The 27,367-nt window shown below is 41.9% G+C and overlaps 1 protein-coding gene across 10 annotated transcripts in view; it reads right to left on the reverse strand.

The window, feature by feature from the left end:
* Positions 1 to 4,505: 4,505 nt before the first annotated feature.
* The window catches only part of myo9aa (myosin IXAa), a 95,659-nt gene continuing 72,797 nt past the window's right edge, over positions 4,506 to 27,367 (reverse strand). For 4 of the 10 annotated variants that reach the window (XM_085166372.1, XM_085166409.1, XM_085166355.1 and 1 more), the window contains 29 exons: positions 24,142 to 24,282; positions 23,694 to 23,733; positions 23,013 to 23,135; positions 21,857 to 21,937; positions 21,501 to 21,611; positions 18,907 to 19,029; positions 18,258 to 18,407; positions 17,507 to 17,817; positions 15,393 to 17,069; positions 15,002 to 15,101; positions 14,571 to 14,786; positions 13,541 to 13,638; positions 13,144 to 13,280; positions 12,736 to 12,959; positions 12,476 to 12,592; positions 12,176 to 12,364; positions 11,964 to 12,014; positions 11,704 to 11,815; positions 10,432 to 10,493; positions 9,989 to 10,181; positions 9,745 to 9,873; positions 9,488 to 9,593; positions 9,275 to 9,406; positions 8,177 to 8,300; positions 7,941 to 7,988; positions 6,884 to 6,904; positions 6,515 to 6,723; positions 6,249 to 6,391; positions 4,506 to 6,142 (listed from right to left, as the gene is read on the reverse strand). In XM_085166372.1, the coding sequence (XP_085022498.1) occupies positions 5,655 to 6,142; positions 6,249 to 6,391; positions 6,515 to 6,723; positions 6,884 to 6,904; positions 7,941 to 7,988; positions 8,177 to 8,300; positions 9,275 to 9,406; positions 9,488 to 9,593; positions 9,745 to 9,873; positions 9,989 to 10,181; positions 10,432 to 10,493; positions 11,704 to 11,815; positions 11,964 to 12,014; positions 12,176 to 12,364; positions 12,476 to 12,592; positions 12,736 to 12,959; positions 13,144 to 13,280; positions 13,541 to 13,638; positions 14,571 to 14,786; positions 15,002 to 15,101; positions 15,393 to 17,069; positions 17,507 to 17,817; positions 18,258 to 18,407; positions 18,907 to 19,029; positions 21,501 to 21,611; positions 21,857 to 21,937; positions 23,013 to 23,135; positions 23,694 to 23,733; positions 24,142 to 24,282 (5,656 nt within the window). In that variant the 3' untranslated portion in view covers positions 4,506 to 5,654. The remainder of the gene's footprint in view (positions 6,143 to 6,248; positions 6,392 to 6,514; positions 6,724 to 6,883; positions 6,905 to 7,940; positions 7,989 to 8,176; positions 8,301 to 9,274; positions 9,407 to 9,487; positions 9,594 to 9,744; positions 9,874 to 9,988; positions 10,182 to 10,431; positions 10,494 to 11,703; positions 11,816 to 11,963; positions 12,015 to 12,175; positions 12,365 to 12,475; positions 12,593 to 12,735; positions 12,960 to 13,143; positions 13,281 to 13,540; positions 13,639 to 14,570; positions 14,787 to 15,001; positions 15,102 to 15,392; positions 17,070 to 17,506; positions 17,818 to 18,257; positions 18,408 to 18,906; positions 19,030 to 21,500; positions 21,612 to 21,856; positions 21,938 to 23,012; positions 23,136 to 23,693; positions 23,734 to 24,141; positions 24,283 to 27,367) is intronic. The other 6 variants (XM_085166391.1, XM_085166363.1, XM_085166400.1 and 3 more) reach the window with 4 other exon arrangements.

Below are 27,367 nucleotides of genomic sequence, written 5' to 3' on the forward strand. Positions count from 1 at the left end.
CACAAAAAAAGCCTGTAAAAAAAGAAAAAAGAAAAAAAAGAAGCAGCCATTTTTGCCTTTTACTTAACGGTCACTGCAGTGACAAATGACAAGTACAATAAACAGACAAAAGCCTTGGATCACGCCCCTTAATCTTTGAAATCAAGCTTTCTGTCCCATTGACACAGGTATATAAAACCCAGCACTTAGCCATGCAGCCTGTCTTTACAAACTTTTGTTGTCCTAAAGAGCTCGCTGAATGCGAGTGTTGAACTGTAATAGGATTCTAACATGTTTGTTTAATGCCTGCTTAGAGAGGAAAGGTCTTTACAGTATAAAGAATTTTGAGGCAACTGTTGTGATTTGGTGCTTTATAAATACAACTGAATTGACTATCGCATGATCTTCTGTAAGTGGTGTCTTTGCAAAGTGGAAGTGTTTAGGAGTCACACCAACTCATTAATGAAGTGCAGACCAGGTAAAAATCACAGCTTGATCACTGAATGCTGAGGTGCATGGTGTGTAAATCCGCCAACGCTTTGCTGACTCAGGAGCTCCAGACCTTCTGGCATTAACATCAGCACAGAAACTTTGGGCTGGTAGCTTCGTGGCATGGGTTTCCATGGCCGAGTGGGAGTAATACAGTGGGGCAAAAAAGTATTTAGTCAGCCACCGATTGTGCAAGTTCCCCCACTTAAAATGATGACAGAGGTCAGTAATTTGCACCAGAGGTACACTTCAACTGTGAGAGACAGAATGTGAAAAAAAAATCCATGAATTCACATGGTAGGATTTGTAAAGAATTTATTCGTAAATCAGGGTGGAAAATAAGTATTTGGTCACCTCAAACAAGGAAAATCCCTGGCTCTCACAGACCTGTAACGTCTTCTGTAAGAAGCTTTTCTGTCCCCCACTCGTTACCTGTATGAATGGCACCTGTTTGACCTCATCATCTGTATAAAAGACACCTGTCCACAGCCTCAACCAGTCAGACTCCAAACTCCGCCATGGCCAAGACCAAAGAGCATTCGAAGGACACCAGGAAAAGAATTGTAGACCTGCACCAGACTGGGAAGAGTGAATCTACAATAGGCAAGCAGCTTGGTGTGAAAAAATCAACTGTGGGAGCAATCATCAGAAAATGGAAGACATACAAGACCACTGATAATCTCCCTCGATCTGGGGCTCCACGCAAGATCTCATCCCGTGGGGTCAAAATGATCATGAGAACGGTGAGCAAAGATCCCAGAACCACACGGGGGGACCTGGTGAATGACCTGCAGAGAGCTGGGACCAAAGTAACAAAGTTCACCATCAGTAACACACTACAACGGCAGGGAATCAAATCCCGCAGTGCCAGACGTGTTCCGCTGCTGAAGCCAGTGCATGTCCAGGCCCGTCTGAAGTTTGCCAGAGAGCACATGGATGATACAGCAGAGGATTGGGAGAATGTCATGTGGTCAGATGAAACCAAAGTAGAACTTTTTGGTATAAACTCAACTCGTCGTGTTTGGAGGAAGAAGAATACTGAGTTGCATCCCAAGAACACCATACCTACTGTGAAGCATGGGGGTGGAAACATCATGCTATGGGGCTGTTTTTCTGCCAAGGGGACAGGACGACTGATCCGTGTTAAGGACAGAATGAATGGGGCCAAGTATCGTGAGATTTTGAGCCAAAACCTCCTTCCATCAGTGAGAACTTTGAAGATGAAACGAGGCTGGGTCTTCCAACATGACAATGATCCAAAACACACCGCCCGGGCAACAAAGGAGTGGCTCCGTAAGAAGCATTTGAAAGTCCTGGAGTGGCCTAGCCAGTCTCCAGACCTCAACCCCATAGAAAATCTGTGGCGGGAGTTGAAAGTCCGTGTTGCTCGGCGACAGCCCCAAAACATCACTGCTCTTGAGAAGATCTGCATGGAGGAATGGGCCAAAATACCAGCTACTGTGTGTGCAAACCTGGTAAAGACCTATAGTAAACGTTTGACCTCTGTTATTGCCAACAAAGGTTATGTTACAAACAGTAGCGGTTTTAGATACGGGCGACACGGGCGGTTGCCCGGGGCGGCATCGTGGTGGGGTCGGCATCACGGGCATCGGCAAAAAAAATTTAAAAAAAATGCTCGTACTCATGCTGCCCCGACGTCAGCCAGCGCATATTGGGAATGTCACAGGCACCGATCGGTTTTCTATCGCCTATTTGCTGGGAGTAAGGGCGCCCTTCGTTTGCGAGTTGCGCCTGCTGCTTGCGGCGCAGAGAGGAGAGGGCGGGGCGGCGGATGATTTTCTGACCGGCTGGAGCAGCATCAAATAACCAACTCGCAAAATAAAACAAAATAAAAACAAACCAATAAACACGAAAACACCAGACATCATGATACAGACTTATAATTTGCACCAATGTTTTTTTTCGAAATTCTATACACAAAAAGTGAGCGCGAGAGCCCTCGGTGCGCCTGCTCGCTGCTGAAGTCAAAGTAAACTTTATTGTCATCTACGCTACAGTCCAGTATATAGAGACGAGACGACGAGGCTCCAGTTACAGCAGTGCAAATAAACCAACAATAAATATAAGCAGAGTAAGAAAATAAATATACACTTTAGGACCAGGGGTAAAGGGATCAATAGCAATTTTAAATTTTAAATTTACAGTTTGATGATTTAAAGTCTCACACACAACCCGTCGAAAGGGGAGGGGGGAGCTGCTACTTCCAAATAGAGCACATTTCATTCATAATGTTGTAAATCTAAGCCCATTATGTATTCATGATTTGAATCCTGGGTTGTGTGAAATCTCAGAAATAAACCCTAGACAAAGTGAATCTGTGAACTAAGGTGTAGGTGTGTTAGATCATGTTGTGGTGATCCTTGGGTTGAGATGGGTGTTCATACTGGAGTGCAAAATTAAAACCAATGGAAGATGGACAAGAAAAGTTCAAAGCCATCAGGTGCTCAGTTTAGAAAAAAGAGAAAAGAAGAGGAGGAGAAACGAGCAAAAGATGCAGGTAAGCAGATGTGTGATTGGATAATGGCAGGTCATCCTGAAACAATCAGAATCAGAATACTTTATTAATCTCTAAGGAAATTATGTGCGTTACAGTTGCTCCAAGAAGAAATGGTAAAAATAGCAACAGTAACAGACTAAACTCCAAACAATACATTATGTTACAGATTTTAATATTAATTAGTCAATGTCAGTTGTTGATTTGTCCTGTTCTCGTTGTATGACGAATTATGATGGCTGTTTGGTAGCCATTTGCATGCATACTCTCTCTCTGTGTTCATATGTGTGTGTGTGTGCGTGTGTACAACAGTTTTATGTTAATGTACAATCCTTAATGTGTGTGTGTGTGTGTGTGGGGGGGGGGGGGGGGGGGGGGGCGCCAGAGGGAGTGTTCGCCCAGGGCGCCAAACAGGCTAGGACCGCCACTGGTTACAAAGTATTGAGTTGTATTTTTGTTATTGACCAAATACTTATTTTCCACCCTGATTTACAAATAAATTCTTTACAAATCCTACCATGTGAATTCATGGATTTTTTTTTTTTCACATTCTGTCTCTCACAGTTGAAGTGTACCTCTGGTGGAAATTACTGACCTCTGTCATCATTTTAAGTGGGGGAACTTGCACAATCGGTGGCTGACTAAATACTTTTTTGCCCCACTGTATATGAGTGGCTCACTTTTGTGCAAGTGCATCAAGAAATGGTAAAATGCTGTGCAACAATACAAGCAGAAGAGAATCAGAAATATGATAATAAATTAGTAATATTAGTGGTGGAGGTGGTGGAGAAGGTCAACTAATAATTAGAAGGTTGGTGCTTCGATCCCTGGCTGCTCCAGTCTATATGCCAAAGTGTCCTCGGGCCAGACGTTGAATCTCCAAGTTGCTTCTAATCTAGTCACCAGACAGTGAATGTTACGGTAGATAGTGCTAGTGCTTATATTAGTGTTTGAGTGAATAAGACCTGTATTAAGCCTTTTGTGTGCTTAAGTAAAAAAGCGCTATATAAGAACCAGCCCAATTAGCATTTTGTAACAATAGTAATATTGCAGACATTATGGATTACAACAGCCAAATACTGTGTGCATTCAAGGGTTTTATATTGTTTGTCTAAACCTGCTAATTGTTCTGGTTTGGATCACATTGTTTTTGCACAATTAATCCAATCTAACTACCCCCCAATGTCAAATTCCATTACTGGCTCATGCACAACTTGGAATTTCTTTGTCTTTTTCATAGAACACACTTTGACGTGCCACACTGGGGGGAAAAGCAGAATAAAATTATAGATGACTGGATAGCATTAGCTCCTTCAGTTTCAGGGTCATTATATAGCGCATGGCTGACTCACTATCATGACTAATTAGCAGTGGGACTCTAAAGGTGCCCCTGTTAGCATTATTGTTATTAAGATGAGTAATTCCCCATTTTAAACACAGGCCTAAAGAAAAGAATTGCACTTATGCAGTTGGACATTTTCAACTAAAACATACACACATCAATAATGACAAGACACAATGATTTTATGTTCTTGCATGGTTGCTATTGAGCAAATGCTTAAGAGACAGGAGAGAATGGCTTTGGGAGTGGGAGGAGTGGGTAATAATGGATTTCAAGAATAGAATGGCATTTGTTCTCTATACTGTACATATGACCTGTACTGTACATAACAGTTGTATGGCTGTTAAGCAGTGAATGCAGGAATTTTATCACAGATTCCAACATTCCTAAAGAGCTGGGATCCCCTTGGCTGGAATACACACCAGCTGACTTGGTCCCTTTGATGGCTGTATTTCCCTTGTAAGGGGAAAAGAAAAAAAAAAAAAAAGCAGCACAAACTTAAAACACATTAAGTGGGTTTTTTTCTTTTCTGTCTCACACAAACATACAGTCACGCATGAGCTCTCGGCACATGTACACAACAGAAGTGTGGGATCCACTGCCCAAACCCAAACATCTCTGTTCAAGAATCTCAATTTAAAAAAAACCAAAAAAAAACCCCAAGATAAATATTTGACTTCAACTACCCAGCAGAGGCTGGTGTTCCGGCTTTGTACAGTATTTATACCTGTATATTATATGCTATAAAGAATTTCTGTGACATTAAAATTTTTAAATAAGGGAAAAATTATTTTGTAATAACAAAGCATCCACTGCTTACATTTATTGTAAACTCATAAAGCAGCCTATAGTCGTGAGCTTTAAGTTCACTGTAACATCTGCGACGCCTGATGGTGCCCGATTTGTTTTTCTTCTCAATTTCTGTAGTACACTGCTTCAGCTTTCCAGCTCTGTAATATTCCCTGATGCCGTGTTTTCTTCTGCATATTCCAACATTCCCTTTTCTCTGTCCTCCTGCTCAGTTTGTCTCCTCTTGGCGCAGAGTAAAGAGTTGCCAAGACACTGTGAGAGCACGATTGGCAGTTTCATCCACAGAAGAGCCCATCTACTGATTCTTGTTTCTCTTCCAGACAATTCTCCTCCCCGCCTCAGGAGGGGGAAACACTGTACACAGCACTTGGGGAAATTTCTTTGCAGATTTTAAGAATGAAAGGCTAAGCAAGAGTGGTTTGAGGAGTGGAGATCAGTTGCCAGTTTGTCACCTCCCATTGAGAACATGTATGCCTGGCAGGAAGTTGGATAGGGATTGCTTTGGTGTCTCATTGTCCTTCATACCATGAATTCATTACTTCCATATACTACCACAGGCTGTGGCATGTCTGAAGGGTCCCTGCCATGACCACCACCTTCTCTGGAGGGCCTTGGGGCAGTATGTCTGGCTCCCTTAAGTTTCTGCTTACCCTTATCTGGATTATAGGTGCCTCGGCTGGTAAACTGGGGCCTTTCATCATAAATCACTTCCTGATCTCCGGCAGAGCTGTTGTCTAAGCTGTAGGATGGGGAGGCTATGGGTGGAGACAGACTCCGGGCCTGTGATGGACCCGAGCTGACACCAGAAGACTTGGACTGGAAACGAAAGCGCCGGGTGGAAGAAGAAGACGATGAAGGATGGAAATGTGATGAGGAGGAGTACGAGGACCCGGTGAAACACGAGTCTACAGAATCCAGAGACGCAGGTTGGCGGCGGAGAACTCTGCGTCGGGGGCTATTCCCGTCAGATTTCAGAGTCCAGGGCAATGTCAACAAAGGACCTCTCTCTGGAGAAACCCCCACCCAAAAAATGCAAAGAGGTCAATATTTTTTTTATATGCACATGAAGAATTGTGAATGATAAGGCAGTTTAGAATGATCAGTATGGCATACCAGAGAAGTCAGAAATGGTCTCTTCAGAGTCCACATTAAGGTTTTCAGAGCTGTCAGCTGTACCGATGGAGGCCTCAGACTCCAGGGTCTCATCATCTGATGCTCGTGGCTCCAGAGACAGCATCTCAAAGGTCAACTCCTCCCTGTATAGACAAGCATCATCCAGAAAAACAAATGAGCTGCGCACAAGTGATGACACACAGCTGGCATCAATGCAACACACAAGCCAGATAATTCAACATTTAAAGCACAGTGAGAATGTTTACTTCTCTTTCTGAAGGCTTTCAATTTCCTCTGTCAGCACCCTCTCTTCCTGCTGCATGGCTGCCTGCTGATGCTCCGGGATGTCAGGTAATGACTCCGCTCCCTCTTCACCGCCACTCTCTTCTATGGCAGCGTCAGCCATAGGCTGCAGCCGCGGACTAATAGGAGGTGAAGGTATGTGGTAGCTTGGTCGCTGGGAGCGACCTTTTCCCTGAGGAGCAAATCAAGAGCGGACTTTTAATTTTTTTAAATGTTGATTATCATAAAATGTAAACGCTGTTATATACATTACAGCTCTTCGAGCTGGCAGCTCTTGACTCACACATGCATTGACCAATCAAACCCAGACACAGTTTATGAACAAACTTTACCTTTTTGGCTGCATCTGGTTGCTTTGAGCAAAAGTAATAAGAATCAAAATTTCAGCAGTGCCAGGTTCAAAATGGTCAAGCTTAATGTGCAGAAATAATCTGGTAATTCTAGTGACTGAGTGATAGCTGCACTTCAGGAGGACACCATCTTGCGCTTCTTTAAAGTTGCAACAATATTACTAATTGCATTATACCAGGGGTGTGAAAACCTGCAGCCTGTGTGCAGGATCCAGTCCACAGAAAGGTTCAATCTCACCCTGTGCATAGATACTGAGAAGGAGTGGAAGATTTTTCTTTGGACCTACTGTATTTGGCCCCGGGAGGCATTGTGTTGGAAACTGTTAAGAATGAATCACATCATGAGTGGCTATCCAAACTGTGCAAATTTAATCTAAACAAGTATCCTGAATCATCGGTTTTACAGCCTTCAACCTTGGGATCATGAGTTATTTTATTTTCAGTTTCACAAAGAAACTGACCCACAATGTGCTAATTGCTATTTGCTGTATTACGCTAAAGCCGGACTGACATTTTATAAATGGAAAAAAAATCACATGTGAGTGAGTTCTTTTATTTTAATAGGTTATTATACAATGGTCATAATGCATGGGTTCAAATTTCCTGAACATGGCTCATTAACTAAAATGACTCTTGACACCCCTGCGTTACACTAAAATGGCACTTTGTTGGGGAATGAAAGTCTTCCAACCCACCGAAGAAGAGAAGCCAGAAGAAAAACACAATGATGACCTATGTCCACAACTTATGTAGACGGTTTCCTAAAAAGCCTTTATGCTGAATACCCTGAAAACATTCTATTAACATACATCGATAAAGTAAATCTAATTATGAGATTTAATTGCATCCACATGAGATGGTAATAGAACACAATATAGCAAGAAGAACACCAACAAAACAGACTCAGTGCCGTGATGACTCGTGCTTGATGGATGGATGACAGATGTTTATCTCTCAACATGTACTGGATACAGTGTTCTGTACACCACAACACTGGATGATTCTTTGGGGATGCAAACCATGGTGTGTGTTTACATACCGTAATGTGTGCTATGCACATAAATCTAACAGCTATCAGTACTGGTCTCTGGGTAAAGGAAAAGACATGTTAGGGAGGAGAGAAGCAGGTTATAAAGGTGGAAATCATGGCAGGTCAAGCAGTGAAGGATTTTGTTGGGAGGAGTAAAGGTTAGGTAGATTTACAGTAGTAATGAGTCATTGTAAACATGTGATTTCTCTGATAACCGTGGGCCCGGTCATGCTGATTGAGCTTACCATTGACCGTCGGATATGCGTCAGTTTGGACTTGGCTTTATTCTCAGCAAACTCCAGAGTGCTGATGTCCTTTAGTCTCACTTTGTACTTATTCATCTGTTCACAGATAATAAGTTCTACGCACCTATGAAGAGGCAGCAAGAGACAAACTTCAGTTACTGGAAATTTCAAACAGTGCTGCAAAACGATAACTTCATATAAAAAGGTATATAACATTCCTCTCCATACAGTTTTTTTCCCCCCATACAGTACAATATATGGCATTTCTATCCGCTTGGGTTACTGATTTCTATGGAAATAAAGTAAATTAAATCTCTCAAGCCACTAACTCTATCCACCATTAGCTAGGAAATCTGCAACAAAGCAGGCCAAACTGAATTCAAATCAATCCAGTTTTATTTATATATTAATATATTAAATTTATTTATATAATATTAAACTATAACTCATTTCCAAATACACATATATCAAAGCAAACATTTAGAGACAGCACTGAGGAAAAACAGACTGTATTGAACTGATATGAAGCAACAATGCTGTTCTGTTACTAAGTAATGACTAAAATCACCACAGCTGACCTCTGTTCTCACTGCTTGTTCCTTTGTAACCTTCCCCACTTTCTTCTCTCATCAGTACTGGAGCCAGACTATTATTTATATTCTAAATAAAACTGATTATTCAGTTTTATCAATCAATCATTCTTATTAAGACCATAAGAAAAAAGGAATCTGGAATGTTTGCTAACTTTATTCTTTTCATTAATGCCGTTATTTAAATGGGTGGTTATGCTATTAAAATGTGTGTCAATGGCCATAACTCCGCTTCTGAGTATGTGTTGATCCCCCTCAGAGGCTTTGTTATTGTTTGTGTGGTACAGCCAGGTGTGGTCTATAATGGAAATGGCCACTCTTGGCCACCCATTGGGTCCACACCTGCATCCCAGCCATAGAAAGGCATACCAGTGTGCTTTTTCATGCTTAACTTTACTGATCTGATATGAAACAGATTCAGTCAACATCATTTTTTTTTCCTTTACCAAGATCTATTACCTTAGACGAAGGCAGTGAATTGTTTGACAGACATTAGAAATATCCTTACGCTGTTGTCTTGTTGATGTCCTGGACGCTCTGCAGTGGATCAGTGGTGTCAGGACAGCGAAGGATGCAAGGAGCGAAAACTATAGCCAAGGCGTTAGGTGACATACGGTTTGTCTCCTCTTCCAAAGCAATCCTAAAAGAATGAATTCTGCATTTTACTTGCCTATCAAGAAGGAACTAAATCATCTTCATATATTAAGGAAAAAACTGTTACCTGACGAGATGAAATATGAGGCGTTCCAGAGTGTTTAGATGAGTTCTGCTTAGCTGGTCAATAACTGAATACACACCTCTGGTCATTTCCTTTTTATCCTGCAAACCTGTGAATTAATATCCCACACAAGAACTCACTTTTTACTATTGCAGCAAACCAATACACATACATTCTGATGTCTGCAGAACATGTGTGGCCAAATTCTCAAGTGCAATTCAACTGAACCACAGCAATAGTCGGCATATGCGACCACTCACCCATGACACGTACGAATTCGTCATACAGCTCAAATGTCATCAGAGGATTAGGCAGGTCTCTCAGCCACTGCTTGAAAACACTAGCAATAACGTGGATGTTGTAGTCGTCCAGATTCATGTTCTCCACATCTGTGGGACCACAAAGACAATGCAGACACAAAACGCAGACACTGAATAATTGCAAGCAGCTTTTTAAAGCCAGCTAGCACCGTTCACCTACTCACTGAGTTGCAGCCAAGTTTACCTGTATCAAGTCCCAGCTTGAGCTCCTTAATTTTATTGGCGGAACCAGATTTGCGGTAAATTCCCTCAGTGTAGAGGCCATGCATCTCAATGTAGTTGATAAGCTTCTCCACTACCAGAGGCACTGTTCTCTCATCATTAGTCAGGCGAGAAACTTCTACTCCAAACTGTCTGGAGGACAGCTCTGGATCGAACTATTCAGACACAACCATAATATGCTCTTATAAAAACACACATATGACACATGCCTTCACACCATTCAGAGTTCATCCAAAACTAATGTTACAGTTTAAGTATCATTAATTTAGCAAACTAAGTACGGTCTTTAACAATTTTCATAAGATCAAAAAGCAGAAATAACACTAACTACTGTACATAAACCCACAACAACACAATTACTGTCATGGGACATCACTGCGACGGTGCACAATATGGCCGACTCACCTTCTTACTGCATTTGGTGGTCGTCTTCTGGCAGCACTTTCTGTGGCAGGCGTACCGGCACACTGGATAGACACAGCCATAGAGATCAAACACATCATTTCCATTATCCACAGAAAGACAGTGCCTCCTCATTATTCAGCAGAAGTTGTAAGAAAAGGTTAAAAAAAAAAAACATAAAAAATTCAGCACATGAGAAGCCAAAGCAGTGTTGGCTGGCACGAAGAAAACATCCTGTGTGACTAAAGGGCAAAATTGTGTGGAGAAATCTCTGGAGACACGGAGCCGCAGACCCCATGAGTCCAGTTGAAAACAATCTGATTAGGGCCGAGGAGGGAGAGAAGGGAGGGGCTCAATCTCTGACGCCAGACTGAACACAGCTCGGCCACAGAAGGGGTGTGTGTGTGTGTGTGTGTGTGTGTGTGTGTGTGTGTGTGTGTGTCCGCACAAAACTTCATGTGAACATCCACGTGAAGCACAGAGATGTGTGTCTGTGCGCATTTGCAGTCATGAAAAAGTTAATTCTTTTATATCATATTAATTAAATTAGTTGGATTACGTAACTGATACTCTGGCATTCCCATTGCTATCTTGACCTATCTAGTTTGCATAGTCACAGGAACTTGATTACTTTTGGGGGGAAAGCAAGCTCACATAAGCAATTAAAGGTTTACGTTTATGTGTAGAATGAAGGTCATGGTCAGGCTGAGGCCAAGTCTCTATGAAACATAAAAGTGAAAGTCTAATGCCCTCTGCTATGGAACCAACAGTGTATGTGTTCGTGTATGGAGCACACTGACATCAATGTTAAGGACATTTCAATTATCTGGTCTTTCTACCACTCTGGGAATTTTTAGTCTTTAACTTCACTTAGCAAGAACCTCGGACAACCTCAACAAGCTTGACTTTATCTGCACCGTTTCCATCAGAGGATGTTTTAAAGGAGTAAATCTGGGATTTGCTTCATTATGGTTTAGTTAACTATTAAAAGTGTTATAATTAGTTCATTTTAAAACTACTGATGTTCCTCCATCAGAGGGGCTACTCTTCATGTGACAATGCAAATTACAGCATCACATATATTTTAAGGTTGACAAAGCAGCACATCCAGGATTAAAACCTTTTTTTGATTATTAATTTTCTGTCAGTTGAATTACCGATCAAACATTTTTGTGCTAGCACGCTCCACATTCAGTGGCCTTCGAAGCGTCCACTTTTCCTGGCTGTATTACACTCAGGGGTTCTTTAGCTGTGACACTGTGCGTGCATACTCACATTTGCACACACAGGCCCGGTCCATCATCCAGATGAGCGACGAGCAATATTCACAGTATGTGGGGATGCTGTACTGGGTGGACTTGAAGATGTGGCCGTTATGCTCCTCCACCTGCAGGGGGCAGCAGAGCACAGGTTCATTTGAGTTTGCTTTCATATATTTTATATTGTGTGAGTGCACTTTTTTCTGATTACATCACTATTTTTTGCAATGATTGTGAGCATGCCCTTAATGTTGACGAGGATAAAGGCAAATTTACATTGTCTGTGTCCTTCTTCCTTCGTTTCTTGCGTTCAGGTTTTGGCAATGGCTGCAGTTAAAAAAAAAAGAAAGAAAAAGACAAATGACAATAAGAGAGATATTTTACTTCTTATATTTCATTATCAATAAATAGCACCCAGTAGTTTTTTGTAATTGTGTGCCTATTCGAGTTGTGTCTATTCACCTGTACAGTGAGAAGAGTGTCATTACCTTACTGAGTGTACAATGTGCAGGTTTGTACTCAATCATGAACTCGTCCAGGAAAATCTTGAAGGTGTTCCCCCACACTTTGACAGGAGACTCCCTCCAGTCCCTCTGCTCCTGTCGCATGATCTTCTCCAAGATTTGCTCAAACAGTGCATAAAGGTCTTTGTAGCGGATACTCTTACCATCATCCATCTAGGGAGAAGTCACAGGAAGAGCGCAGTATTGATCTTTCTAGTCTGGGAACACATGACTTTTCAGTTTAAATGGTTATATTCAAATATAAAAAGCCTTCAGAGGATTTACTGCGAGTGCTGTGGAGTAGGAGTTGAAGATATTGCGACGAAATTCCTTCAGAGCCTTTTTAAACACGATGTCCACCAAGGTGTCCTTTTTACTGTCCTCTGCGTCCAAGTCGTTGATCTAAAACATGACACCATCATAGCATGATCATAAACAACACTGGACTAATACCTGATGTGCAGTTCAAATATAAAGAACCAAAACTCTGATACTCAAGTTCATCTTCGAGCTCTATGTAATGCAGATGGCATATATTGCTGTACCTTCTTCACAAGGAAGTCGTTCATGCTCCTGTAGTCGCCGATGGAGGTCAGTATCTGCAGCGTGTCATTCTGCCGCTGGGCAGACTCCAGAGCCACGCTGCTGATCTTCACACTGCGCCTCCGCTTTACCTTGGGAGATGGCTCCCTGTTCTCTTTCGAGTCTCTTAATGACTGATTTAAGGTCAGATCAGGACTGCATGGCGGCGACATGTTTTCCTGACCTGCTACAAGGAAGAGAACTCCAATCAGTGACGCTTCAGAGGCAACAATATTATTTTTATTCAATATATTTGAAGAACTAATTACATTTATTTAGTAAAAAGCTTTTCAGCATCTATTATCTCCTACTCAACAACTTTCAATTCTTAAAAGACAAAAAGAATAATAACAGTATATCTGAAATCACACCTTCTCCAAGCAGAGGACCAGTGTCTCCAGTGTCTCCATCCAAGGCCTCAGCCCCACAGATCAGCTTTTCTCTGGAAGTCTTCTTATCCCCATACTTGCTCTTGCCCCAAAAACGCGGCCCAAGAATCTTACGACTCCTAGTCGAGAGGAAACAGAAGTGACAAGCAAATGAAAAAGTCTCAAAAGCCCAAATCATACAAAAACAAAAATCGTGTCAATGACAAGACATGGCTGTATGCAGAAGACTCTTTTCTGAAGGTAATAGCACTCTATGTGATACAATTGATGTGTATATATGTTATTTTGCTCATGTTTTTATATGGTTTTATATAGTTATGCTTTTCTTTTGTGTGCATTTTCCTATTTTTTGCTAGAAATGCAAAGTTGAAGAGCAAACCTTCCATCTTGTGAATTTTTACGTAGCGAGTCCTCTTTGACCAAATCGCCTGATGACATGGTTTTGTGTAGCTTCTTTTTCTCCTCGGAGCTTGCAGGCTGAAACAACATCGGGACAGGTAACATTTTTAAGACAAAATGGCAAAATGAGAAGAAAAAAAAAAAAAGAGATTGCATTTGTTCAAGTATGATTATGAGCTGAAGGCAAAAATGAGCCACTAGATGGCAGCACCACATCACTGGTGCTGCACTGGCTGAAATTACATTTTGCCAAACACGATGTAAAAAAGGTATAACACAAATACTAAAGCACAAGGCTTGTAATATAGAGTTGAAAACAAATGATACAGTTCAGTTTTTTTGTAGTTGAGGAGAATAAGAGTTTAAGTGATGGGGGAAAAAATCAAGACCAATTTTTTTTTTTTTATGATTTTCAAGGTTTGGCTAGTGGCTGGTGTTATCTGCTAAGAGAAAGAAGAATCAGGTGACATGCAAATCTTACTAACAAGGACAGAACTAGAAGTAAATCAACAAGGAAAGTCGGTGTAAAAGCTGTGAGAGAAAATGAAGCCAAATTATGTTAGAAAAGCATCTATGTTAAAAAGCTTCATGTTTCAGGAAGAACACGTTTCAAAAGGTGTCCTGCATCGTGATGCATAAATCCAGATTCACACTCACTGCTGATTTCTGGAGCGGTTATCAAATGTAGTAGTAGATTCAAAGTTGTGATGTGCTTAAATTCACATCTTTAAAAGCTGACATGAATATTACACATTACCCCAAACATAAAATCCAAAATGATCTCAAGGCAGGTATTCCAATATGCCTTTGAAATACCTGCCAGAAACCTTGTTAATTTTTTTTTTTTTTAATTATTATTGAGAAAAGAGAAATTTATTGGAGCTCATACTGATTCAGAGGTGTGATGCAGACCTATGCTCTCTCTGCTGAGTGGGTTAGAAATGTCAAAGAGAAGCCACGCTTATAAGAACTTAGAGAGGGCCACTTGTGGCTTGGATGGCGCCTGTTACCATGTCTGAGTCACTGAAACAGGACTCTCTTAGGCATGTCTCCGTGGAGCTCTGTTTGGAGAGGGGTAGAGTGTAATGACGGGGGCTGTGGAGGCTGTCGCCATCATAGTCTTCCTCGTCTGAATCGCCCCCAACTGAGAGAAAGGGGGTGCGGGTGAGGAAGTCGGAGCGGGTCCGTGCCATTCTGGCTTTCTTTTTTTGGCCCGCTCTGCCAACCTGGAGTTTACCAGAAGTGATAACAGCATGTTTTAATGGAGCCTTTAATAACCTGAGCTTCAGTGCATCGTGGTCCTCATGTTGGTGTGCTGCGCTATTCTTAGCGTAAGGCTGAGCTATCCTGCCAAGATTCATTCGTTCACAATACAAAACTGCACTCCTGAAAATATGCAAACACACGTCAAACAAAATGCTCATTTTAAAAAATTGCTTACATCCCGCGCTTTTGTTCCCTTAGACGATTTGGGCACAGACGTTGGTCCCTCTTTGGAGATTTCAGCTTGTGTGTCTTTAGTGACAGTATCAGTGGCAAACCTGATGGAAAAAAACATAAGCACAGAAAATTTCATCAATGTAGTGAATCTATTAAGTAATAAGCATGAACAAATGTGTCATGCTTATTACTTAATAGAGGTAGAGAACTCCAGAGTGTGGAAGAAAAATTAAAGACACTCTTCTGATACATTTTGGGATCTTTCAAATGACTCCGAAGTATGTTTAATTGTAGAAATGAGACAAGCTCTGTGAAAAGTCCCAGCCTCCACCTCAAATCTGCTATTGTAGTACAAAAATAAAAATGCATAAATAGTTTAATTTGGTACTCACTTTGCAAATGTCACTTTGTCATTTGGAGAGAAGAAGATGCTGCCAGGCTTATCTCTCATACCAACTGCAGTGCCTTGATCGCTTGGTTGCTTCTTGGCAGTTGCTCTCTCTTTGCTTCCTCCCCTGTCTCTGGACTCTAGTGTGAGTTTGGGTGCCCAGCCCTCGGGAACGGACTTATTCTCCATGTGAATTTTTGTAGGAGCAGAAGCAGGTGGTGGAGGCTGCTGGGGTTGAGGAACAGTGGAGTCTGACAGCGTCCTGGTATGAGGAACCTCCCCTGCTGCTCTCTGAACCAGCACCGAAATGGGTCTGAGGGGCTTCCTGGAGGCTGCGGTTCCACTGACATCTTGTCCGCTCTGTCGACTCTGCTCTATCTTGAGCAGAGCCTCGTCTTTTTGTTTCTCAAACATATCTCTTTCATACTGAACGAAGTAGAGACGCTGCTTCTCCAGCACTTCTTTCTGACGTCTTATCTGCTCCATCATCTCCTTTTCATTCTGCTGCTGCTGATTACGCTGCCTTTCCTCCTTCTCCTCGTTCAGGCGCACCAGCTTCTCTATGACAGCCTGGTCCGCTTGAGGCACTGAGGTGGGAGCAGGGACGGCAGGTCTGTCTGGTTTCTTTGATGAAGGTGTTAAGTCGGCCGTCTGGCCTGTAGAATCTCGAACTTCTACAGAGGGGCGGACAGTGTTACTCAGCTCCTCACTTAGCGGTGTCTCTTTCTGCATACTGATGACCACCACCACTGGGCGCCGTGTTGACTCTCTTCTGTTGATGACCGATGTGGCTGTGGAGACCGCTGCATCTTTGCTATGTTGAGATTCTGCAGCAGAATGGGAGATTACTGCGCTGCCCTCACCAGCAGGGACATAAAAGGTTGGGAGGTAGTCGACTTTGGGCGGATCTACATGGGCGGGGTCCGTTTTGATCGGGCTGCCTTGGTGGGCAACAGTATCAGAAAGCTCTGTCCTGTATGGTTCCGCTGGCTTGGGGCTTGTTGAAACAACATCAACGTTAGGCTCTGAAACTGGAGAAACTGGCGGGAGAGGGGAGAAGGGGTCCTCAATGTCTGTCACCTCTTCTCTGGCCTTTGGTGGCTCCTCATCCATCATGAGAAGCTCAAAGCTGCCTTTGGAGCTCTGGCTGTCAGGTGTGCCTTGGGGTGAAAGCAGAGGTGGGCTTGCAGAAGGCACCAGCTCAGGAGGCACCAGCTCAAGAGACCAGCGCCGGTCCTCGCACGGGGACGCCGCTCCGCCGCTATTTGCCCGCACTTTGAGGAGCTCCAGGCTGAACTGGGCCTGCTCCAACTCTCTCATCCGCCGGCTCTCTCTCTTGGCCCGGGTGGTTCTCTGGCTAGGTTCATCTGCAGTCCTAGCCCTTTCTCGCACCATCACAGAGGGTGCTGGTACTGACGTTGCTGCTTCAGTTTGTGTTTTGGAGGGGCTCTCTTTTGTCGTAGCATCTTCTCCTCCTGCCTCCTTAACCACCTCCTGGAGGCTCTTTTCTCGTTGTTCATAGGAACGATCCTCCCAAGTGCTGAGGTCCAGTCCCATAATTATTTCTTGTGGCTCCTCCTCCTCGTCTTGCGAGAGGCTCACCTGTCCATTCTGGAGCTGAAGGAGCTGTTCCTGCTGCTCCCTTTTCTCCCTGAGTTTCTGCTCTTTTAGTTTCTTGAAGCTGACAATCAGGAAAGTATTACTGTGTTAACGTAAATTAAACATCTAACATCTTTCATCACTCTTTGTACAAGTAAAGTTACTGATGACAAATTTGATCTAGCTCGAACATTCAGCGGTGTCAGAGTCTCATACACAAATTCTCAGCTCACAGCAGCTCAGCTGTAGAGCTGCTTTGGGACGGATTGCTTGCGTAATTCTATGCTGTTACATGTACCAAGCCTAGCCTGAACAATGCCCAAATACATGGCGGGAGCTGTGTGCAAAGATTAATCTGGTTTTTAACCAGCTTTAGAGGGGGGAGAAAGAAAAAAAAAAAAAAAAAAAAAAAAAAAAAAAAATCACACAGTCATCTACTCTTAGAAGCTATTTTCAGAGTATTGACCCTTTTAAAATGCTTATATACCTCAAGTTTCTATAAACAGGTGCATGGCTTACCTTCGCCTGGTGAGGAAGCCTTTGCAAACTGCCTGTAGTTGTATCACAGCAGCATACAGGCGCAAGTAGGCTTCTCTGGCTCGGTGACAGCGCCAGGCTGCCTGAATGACCAGAGCTGCTGTGCAGCGCCGACAGAGCCAGAACCTCCATGCCCTTTGTAGCACCAGAGCAGCCTCCCTCCACAGCCTGAACCTCTGACGATCTCTGTAACCTCGCCAGTGTTTCTGCAGACACAAAGCTGCCCCCTCCTGGACACTGAGGTCATAGTCCTCCTCCTCCTCGTCTATGGACCGGACAGAGCGCCACCATCTCTGTAATGAAAACATCTTTCATGCTCATCGAAGACAACTAATCCAATAATGTACAAGCACCTTTGTTCAAAGTGGACTTCGATTTTTTTTCTTTTTAACTGGGAGTGTAAAATGAAGGAAATTACAATAGTTGGCATAAGGAAATGGCTGACAATATCATCTGTGAGTGAGGTGTTCTTTCACGTACATTCATATTCTTTTTGCAAACTTTGCACTGTACTTAACACATTATTACATAGAACAAAGAGGGCAATGGGCTGTCATTCATTTTCAGTTACAATACTCAGACCCTTTTGCCTGATATAGGCATAAAATTAAACAAAACAAAATTAAAAATCTAAAATCTCACAAATTCTATAGTTAAACTGAGATATAAAGAAATGACAGATGCAAAGTAGATGGAGATGAAAGGAGTGACGGGGAAGAGCGCTGTACTATACCTGGATGCAGACCGCTGCTTCTCTCATCCGGACAAACTGCTTCCTCTCCAGCTGGGCTCTGAATCGCCGCTGCAGCATGACGATGAGTCTCAGAACTTCCTTGTGGAGGAAGGCCTGCAGCTGCTGACGCTCAGCCTCCCGCAGAAACACCTGAGGGGAGGAGCCGTGATGGAGTCAGTACAGGGCATCCATACTTATTGAGACAAAACTTTAAAAAAAAAAAAAAAAAAAAATCAATTACAAGCAAACACACATGCTTCAGAAAGCCTTGGATGCATATGTGGTCACAAGAATGTCAAGAATGACCCTCTAATTATATAGACACCATCCCAGAAACATGCACTCCTCTATCATGCCCCATTCATACCCTAGACAAAAATACCAAATATGTGACACTCATATTTCTTTTTTTAAATCTTTAATGAGTTTATCCCAACTCCCCATCCATAATGTCCTTGACCAGTAACAGTTTTCCTTGTATTTAACTAAAGAAATCAGTTGAAACAATGTAAAAACCTCACATTTTTTTTCAGTGAATGTCTCTCATATCATGGATATGTACACAGAAAATGTAACACACATCAGAAATAGCCTCGACAGTTTTTAAGCTGATATAAAAGATCTGGAGAAAAGAAGGGAGAAGGATTACCTTTGTCTTTCCAACTTGATATCCATCTGCTTTTAGGTCTAGCTGGTCCAGGCACTGCTGGATGCCCTCTCTGGTAGCACTGGTGCCCTCTGGAAGCAGCACACTGAAGTGGTGGACAAAGTCCTATCAAAGAAACAAGGACAGATATTAATGAGATGCATCCCACAGCTCTGTTATGTTCTGGATTTTAATTTTTTACAAGTCATTTGTACAAGATTCCTGTACAGAGATGTTTCACTTCAGTGGGGATTAATTTAAAATATGTCTCCAGACTGAAACGAGACACCCTTCTTACAGGAACAGCAACATCTTAAAAAATGCTGCCGAGCATCATGTGGTTTCAGGTGAAAATCCATGTCATCCGTAGTTAAGCTCAAACATCATGGTATAAATATGCTGAACTCCCACTCTTCAAACTGAGGCTTATTGTCTGAAGTCAATACAGTCTGCACCCTGGGCTGTAGGGGGTGGACAGGGAAACAGATGCTGTGTTTATACAATTACAAGCACGGGGAGTGTTTCGGAAAGCAAGGGACAAAGTAGAGCCTCTGTTCTAAACAGCAGAGTCCTCCAAAATGATCCCATGCTCAAGATATTTCTAATTACAGCTGACCGCAGCACTCAATATGTTTGGGAGAATTTTTGGTAAATGACCAACTCTGATGCTAAAATTATCAAAGTGAGGTCATCAAAATACCAGCTCACTGGTATTATAAACCAAATGTTAGACTTAAAGCCATAATGATATGTACATATAGAAAGTAAGCTGTTTTTATAGTAGTATTACAAATTTTATTGGAAACTATTTCGCATTGATCGAAGAGATATTTGGTAGGGTAAAGGTTAAAACTATAACTATATGCATCCAGGAAATAAAAATAAAAGTTGAGCTACTTGATTAGAAATTCATACATCTGTGGGACCTGGGTGGCACTGCATTAAAAACATGGAAATCACTGCATGGACTCGAGAACATGTCCAGAAAAAGGTCACAGTGTCATTCACAAAGCTGAAGCTCTGCCATGGAGAGAAGCCATGTGTGAGCATGATCTAGAAAGCCTGCTGTCTTCTCTGGGTTAAAGTTCATCTGGGGCAAAGTGGAAAACTGTTCATTTACAGACTGCTGTTAGAAGAAGAGGGGATGCTGCACATTGGTAACCATGGCGTATCCAAGCTTTTTTGAGAAAAGTTGCTCCCATCAAATTCAAAATTATCTCATTTTTTTCCTTTAAATCGAGCATTTTCCCACTTTAAACATCTGACATTTGGACAAACTTAAAGAGTCACTTATGTTAAAATGCCTCTGAAATGACTATTTAGGAATCCTGGCAGTAAAGACCTTAAATAATAAAACTATACTGGTTACACGCCTCCACAACATGGAAAGGAAATGAAAAAAATCTGACGTAGGAGTGGAGCCACTCCCAAATCTGCATCTAACTTCATCTGCTTTATTAGTCACATTTCTTACAGGGTTGACATCATTCCTATGAGAGCCAGTATGGTTAAAGATGGCTGCCACATCACATCCCTCATAAGTCCCTCATGACACAACATACAAAGAACCCCCAAATGAAACAACATCACCGACAAGTTTCCTGGAGATGAATTCATGGCTGGCGCCTGCACTCGTGGAAACATGAGTGTTGTTTAAGTTTTGGCTCAGGAGCGCTTCAGCAGCACTCTGGCCTGCGTAGCTATGATCTGCTGCTGAACTTTTAGCAAGTGGCTCTTTCAGTGCATTTATCGACAAAGATCGCAAAATAACGCAAGAAGGGGAGACCCGGGAAATGAACAGTGTTTAAAGGGGAGCTTCAGTTTTACACAGATTAGTTTACTAATCAGGGTAAATGCTCAGCCTGAGAAGAATTTATGAATAGTGTCTTCTGTAAGTCTGCAGGCCTTTGTCAAGACAAATAACTTAACAACAAAAAGTTTTGCTGCAAACCTTTTAGTTTAATATGGAAAGCACATAATCAGGTATCATAGGACAGATTAAAGACAGATCTTCCATCATTCTCTCATAAAGTTTACATGATTTTTAAGATGAAAGCAACATGTTGCATCCAAAGAAAAAAAAAAAAACAAGCAATAAATGACAGTTATAAAGATAGGGTTGTAAATTGAGTTTTTGAGAGTTATTTTACTTTTAAAAATAACAAAATTATAATTATTAGTGATGGTATAAAATATGTTTACTTCCATTATTAGTTTGTCTAACAAAAAATTATCTATCTTAAAATATATTTTATATTGTACTGTACCTGGTTTAGTCGCAAGTAACTTTTTCTGTACTACATTACTATTTTTTTGGTTAATCATTCCTATTAAATGTTGAATTTTAATTAAGGGAAAGTACATTAACAATCCGTAATCACTAATTAAAGAATCCCTAACTGAACAAGAGGTTAGGAAGATGGATGGATGGAGCAGTGAGCCCAACCACTCTGGGTTATAAAATACTTCAGCCAAAGCCACATCAGACTCAGAGATGGGTAAAAGGTGTCCTTTAATGTCAATAACAACCCCAAGTGGTTATTATGAAGCGTAACCAGATGCTTGAAGAGTATACACAGTGTAATTGTGTGTATTACCTTGAAAGTGTACTTGATGTTGTAACCCGACTGCCGGATGTGTACTGTCTCCAGCATACCTGTGTAACGCAACTGCCTCAGCACCAGGTTATCGTTAAACCGTAAGGGCAGCTGAAAGAGAGAAAGAAAGCAAGAGAGGGAGAAAAAAAAGGAGGCATGGGGGGGGGGGGGGGGGTGTGTGTGTTAAAAAAAAAAAGGAAGAGCGACAGGCAGCAGAGGTTGCAGAGAGACGACGGGAAAATGATAAACAGCTTTAAAAAAAAAAAGAAGTCCAAACTTCAAAGGAAATAAGTAATGCTTTGAAAACTACACCGAAACAGTCAAAGTGGCTGCAGGCTGGAGGGAGCACACTGTACCTTCTCAGCATTGGAACGGATGCACTTGACAAAATAAGGCTCAGACTGACCCAGAGTCTCCATTAGCTTATTGAGAGAGGCCTAGAGGACAAGACACAAAAACCAAAATATTAGAATTAACAGAGAAGAAGATAACGAACTGAGGCTCACTTCACAGCTGTTTGACAGGCAGAAGTCAAAGTCAGGTGACTGTTGTCAGCTATAAGTAACTGGTCCATTTCCAAGCAAAGCTCTTGTGCTGCAAGATTAAAGTATCTGCCTGGGATCATAATTACCAGCAACAAGTCTATGTTAGCATGCAGACTGGAAATAAAAAGGACAAAGACATGTGTGCAACATTTCCATGTGCCGTCATTGTATGTGTATGTGTGTAAACACATGCACATATGTGTCAGCATGTGTGCGCGATAATTCAGTGGCAGAAGGAATTCAGTCTCCTCCCCCTCCATGGGAGATTAAAGCAATCAGCGCAGCACAGGATGTGGAAAGTGAAGTCATCCACACACAGGGGCCAGGGCTGCCTGCCAGAGGGGCCTCAGCGCTCGTCTCTACCTCCAACAGCCAGAGCACACAGTTCACGTTCAAAGAACTTGGGAAGAAAATAGAAAATTTTGCTCTCTGGAATTTGTTCTCAGCCTTTTGTGTGTTACTAGCTAACAATGCAAACTCCTCAGACATTTTGGACCTGAATCATTCTGATACTGATACTGGAAGCTGTGCATCTGTTCATTCTTTGTGAAGAATTTTCCAAAGGGTGTGTTTGTGTGGTTTTTTTTTTTTTTTCACCAAATCAAATATATTTTATTACCAGACACGATGTCATACAAATATGACTTTTGGGTGTGGGTAACTACATGATAGACACCTCACACACACTGGATCCAGGATTAGACAGTGAGCAGTAAAGGCTGCACTAAAAGAAACTAAGCCATCAAATGGACACACCTTGTTTTTGTCACATTCACAGCTGGGAGGGGATTCCTCCAGCCTGCTCAATCTCACCCTGGTGAGATTTTTATTGTGAGAAGCACTGAGAAGGAAATTATTGAGCTGTGTATGCGGCTGCTTTCTCTCTCTCTGTGTGTGTGTGTGTGTGTGTGTGTGTGTGTGTGTGTGTGTGTGTGTGTGTGTGTGTGTGAGAGAGAGAGAGAGAGACCTGGAACTGTGCGCTGATGCTGGGTGGTTTCTTCTTCTTGTGGAGGTGCAGCAATGACTTGGTGATGCGGTCGTGAAGCGTCAGATTGTTGAGGTACTTCAGTGACTTCACATTGAGTAAATGCTGCAACAATAATAATGTCAGAGTCAGTTAATAATATAAGAAGTACCATCTATTTAATTTGTATTTAGTAAATAAAAGGGTCGCCAAGATTGAAAAAGGGACCGACAGGAGCAGTAAGTCCTTCTTCTGATACTCATCTGAAGGATGTTCCTCAGTAAGCAAGATGGACGCATATCAAGACAGACTTATCTAAAATTATTTATAAAGCTCAGAGTGGTTTCACATACAAACTCAATCTTAGAGAAGCACCAACAGATGGGATATTTAATGATTTTGCATTTAAAAATAGTGCATGTTTTGCTTTGCTGTTTTCAGTATTTGTTTTTTTAATATTTCAGCTGTTAAAGAGCCTGGTACTGTTCAGAAGCAGATCACCATATCTTTCTGTATAAAAATTAAATATCCAAACACTTAAATTCAAGACTGGTGATATATATGTATAGTAAACAGGAGTGGCCCCAGGACAGAGCCCTGGGGAACAAGTCATGGTGACTTTATGCTTGCTGTCTGTATGCACTGTGACCTATAAGGGTAAATTAAAAATACTGTGCACTGTACCTTTGGAAGAACGGGCTTAGATTTGTAGTTTTTGTTCCTCCTGGAAGAAAAATAAAACAAAAACTGAAAATCTAGTTCAGCAGTTCTTTAAATCAGCAAGTGAGACAGGTGGGTTTTTCTTTTCTTTTTTAAGTCAGGTCAACAAAACAACCTATAATTTCAGATTTCTTTCCTAAATATGTCATATTCCTGTCAATAAAGCAGAATTTTATTGATCCCTGAGGGGAAAGAAATTCTCCTTCACTTGCTCTCTGCCATACAGGGGTTTAGAGGTCAGGTTCAACTGGAGATCAGCAGTGACTGAGCTTGCAGGAATGTAGTCATTGCTGGAGGAGACTTCATCAGGACAGATGTTTGAACTTTAGGGTTTACTTGTGTCTAGACTGCGGCGCTAACCAAAGTAACAAATTACTGTAGAGCAAAAAGAAAATAGCATCTCGATACTGACATGAGGATGTCGTGGGCTCTCTCCAGGAGTTTGCTGCTGGTAGAGTTGAGAAAGATGCCATCATCTTCTGCGGTAGAGCTGCTGGATGATAAGCGGCTCTGTCTACCCACGCGCCCGTTCCAGCCGAGCCCTGGGGAACCCCTTTAGACCAAACATACAGACCAGTGAATAATTTGAAAAAAAAAAAAAAATAAAAGATATCTTTTAAAGCAAATCAAACTTTAAATCTATGTTGATCTCTATATAATAATAATTCTATACATCATTAATAGTTTCATACATTTATTAATTATAAGCAATACAATACAAAACAATTTGAGCAGTGCGTTCTCAATGTTTTTTTCAATTAATCATAGCCATCTATTCCCATAAACTAAGAAATATGTCTGTTGTAACTTTACTTTTTTAGCCTGTGTAGAATATCTTCTGAAATACATTTATTACTTTTACTTTGTTCACTTGAAGCTCATCAAGAGTACCTGAGGGATGTACTGTGGAAGTCCAATATTTTATATTTACAGTGTGTGCTAAACAAAGAGTACTACAATAGATGTAGATGCACCGTCGTGAGCCGAATTTTATGTTTGGTGTTCGTACCTTGGTTAATTTTTCTCCCTGTTTTCTTTAGCATTTTTTAAGCTTGTAGTTCTTGTTGTAGTTTAGTTTTAATGTTTGTTCTCTCAGCATTTCCTGTCTCATCCTCTTGTGTCAATTCCTGTAGGTTAGGTTCATTCACATGTCTGTTTCTCCCTGTTTGGCTTCTCACTTCCTGTTTTGTTTTGATTGGTTACTTGTCTCTAGTGTAGTTTTTCATTTCAACCCATCTTTTCTCATTGTCTTTGGTTGCCTCCTCCATCTTCTTATTCAGCTATGTCCACTTTCTTTAATAACCTTAATGTGTTTACCCACATAGCAAAATTGGTATGGCCCAGATCAGGCCCACACAATGTGCTTAAACATGGCCCACATACCGCAAAGAATGACGGCCCTTTGGTGGCCCAGATCTGGTTTGCCAGATGTGGCCCACACATGGGCCAGCACAAGGCCCGTTGCAGACACACTGGTGGTCCTGTGTTGGCCCATGTGTGGATTACCTTTGGCAAACCTGATCTGGGCCACCAAAGGGCCGTCATTCTTTGCGGTGTGAGGGCCATGTGTAAGTTGTGTGCAGCCACGGGGCAGTTGCAGACACACTGCTGGCCCTGTACTGGCCCAGAACATTTTCAGCTCTGGACCCAGATGTCAGCCTAATGTGTACCTTAATCAAGCCATGTAATAACATGTGCTGGAACGTAATAGTGCAAAAGTAACATGCAAAACTGTTCAGACAGTGAATGGGCTGATTCTTATAAAGCGCTTTTCTACTCTCCCGGATTACTCAAAGGGTGCTATACAACATGCCACATTCACCCAGTCACAAACTTTCTCTAAACTGAGTGCCTCCTAACTACATTCATACACATTCACACTCCTGACATGCACACTGGAGGAGCCAGGGATTGAACCACTGACCTTCTGATTAGTAGGTGACCTGCTCTACCTCCTGAGTTACAGCCACCCGCTGGCTGTGCATGAGTAAACCGTCACTAGGTTTTGGATAAAGTGTACACTCACAAACCTGTCAAACCTGCATTTGAAACGCTGGCTACCATAGCAGTATAGTGTTGCAACATGGCATTTGAGTCTTCTAACTAAAATAGGAAAATAGGAACATAACATAAAGTGCCATCATTGCCAGACCTGGCCCACATCTGGTTGACATACACTCTGCCATGACACCAGTCAGTCAGAAGTCCCAGCTTGATGCCGGATCCGGGCCAGACCTGTTTTCAATGGGCCTGGGCCACATAAACCAAACTACAATCCAGCCAGGTGTGGCATTGCATCACATAGATAGTGCCATCTATGTCAGCCCTGGCCCACATCTGGTTGACATACGTCTTATCATGCTAGAAGTCAGCCAGCAGTGCCGGCTTGATACCAGATCTGGGCTTGCTATGTGGGTATATAGTGTTGTCTTCCCTTCAGTATTTGTCTCAGTATCTTCCCATTCCCGTGTGTTTTTGAAATGCTCTGGTTTTTGGTTTCCATCTCATGGACTATATAATTCTGGGCTGTGAAATCAGCTGAACTAATGGTGCACTTTTTGCTTACGTCTGTCTGCATGTGAGTCTGTATTTGAGTCTTCACCTTGCAATTCATGACACTGTCTATATAATCAGTTATTCCATCCCTTCTTTGTCAAGCTTGCAGGGTCCATAAAATATATACTAATAATTAAAACTGTCAAAAATAATAAACACAAATAATAAACCAGGCAGTGTCAGTCATTGATTCTCCAACTTTAATCTAGCTGAATCTAGCTTTTTTCCCCTAAGTATTTTATATAACCTAAAGGATTATCAGCAACAACCTGCTCCTTACCGTAAAACGTTTACTTGATAAGTCATTGAGCTATTGAACATGTCTTAAGATCTATGTCATCACTGCAGTGTTTCTTTATTTTACCACAACAGTTTCCAAACATCTGTTTAGAAATCACTGTTTTCCTTTGCACTTGGTTTGTCAGATGAGACGTTAAACAACAAATACTGAAAGTTTAGAAATCAGCGGCAAACGCATGGTTGTGTGGCTTTGTCCTTTTGGTACTTTTAAATAGTGTGATCTAAGTTAAAAAGGGGAAGTAATTTTCATTCCCTTTTCCAGAAGACAGAATGAATCTCTCGTACAGAAATCCCTTACTGAAGCCCCAAAGAGTTCAAAACCTCAGGCCTCAAGGTGGAACCCAACCACGTGTCCAGAACCCAAACAAAAACATAAGTGGTCAGTCATGGTTAAAACCCATCAGACTGTTTTGGTTTTTAAACCCATAGCAAAAATGAAAGAGGGGTAACGAAAGACAAGTAAACAAAGACGATCTCCATCACTACTCAGAACAGAGCACAGCTGTGGCAGTTATCTCGCGCTTCCTCAGATCCACTGAGGTGCGCCGTTTTGTTTCCCGTTCATCATTCATGAGTTTACAAGAATTCCTCCACATGTGTTTCAGGCCACACATTATTACACACAGACTACAGCAGCAAGATATGCTCGCTGATTCATAGTATGTTATTACCCTATTACCCGGAGGTTGAATCATTCATAAAGAGAAAACCAGGTGGAACACCTGTGTGTGTGTGTGTGTGTGTGTGTGTGTGTGTGTGTGTGTGTGTGTAACCAAATTCAG

Source organism: Neolamprologus multifasciatus, chromosome 1 (genome assembly GCF_963576455.1).
Source record: "Neolamprologus multifasciatus chromosome 1, fNeoMul1.2, whole genome shotgun sequence".
Lineage (NCBI taxonomy): Eukaryota > Metazoa > Chordata > Actinopteri > Cichliformes > Cichlidae > Neolamprologus > Neolamprologus multifasciatus.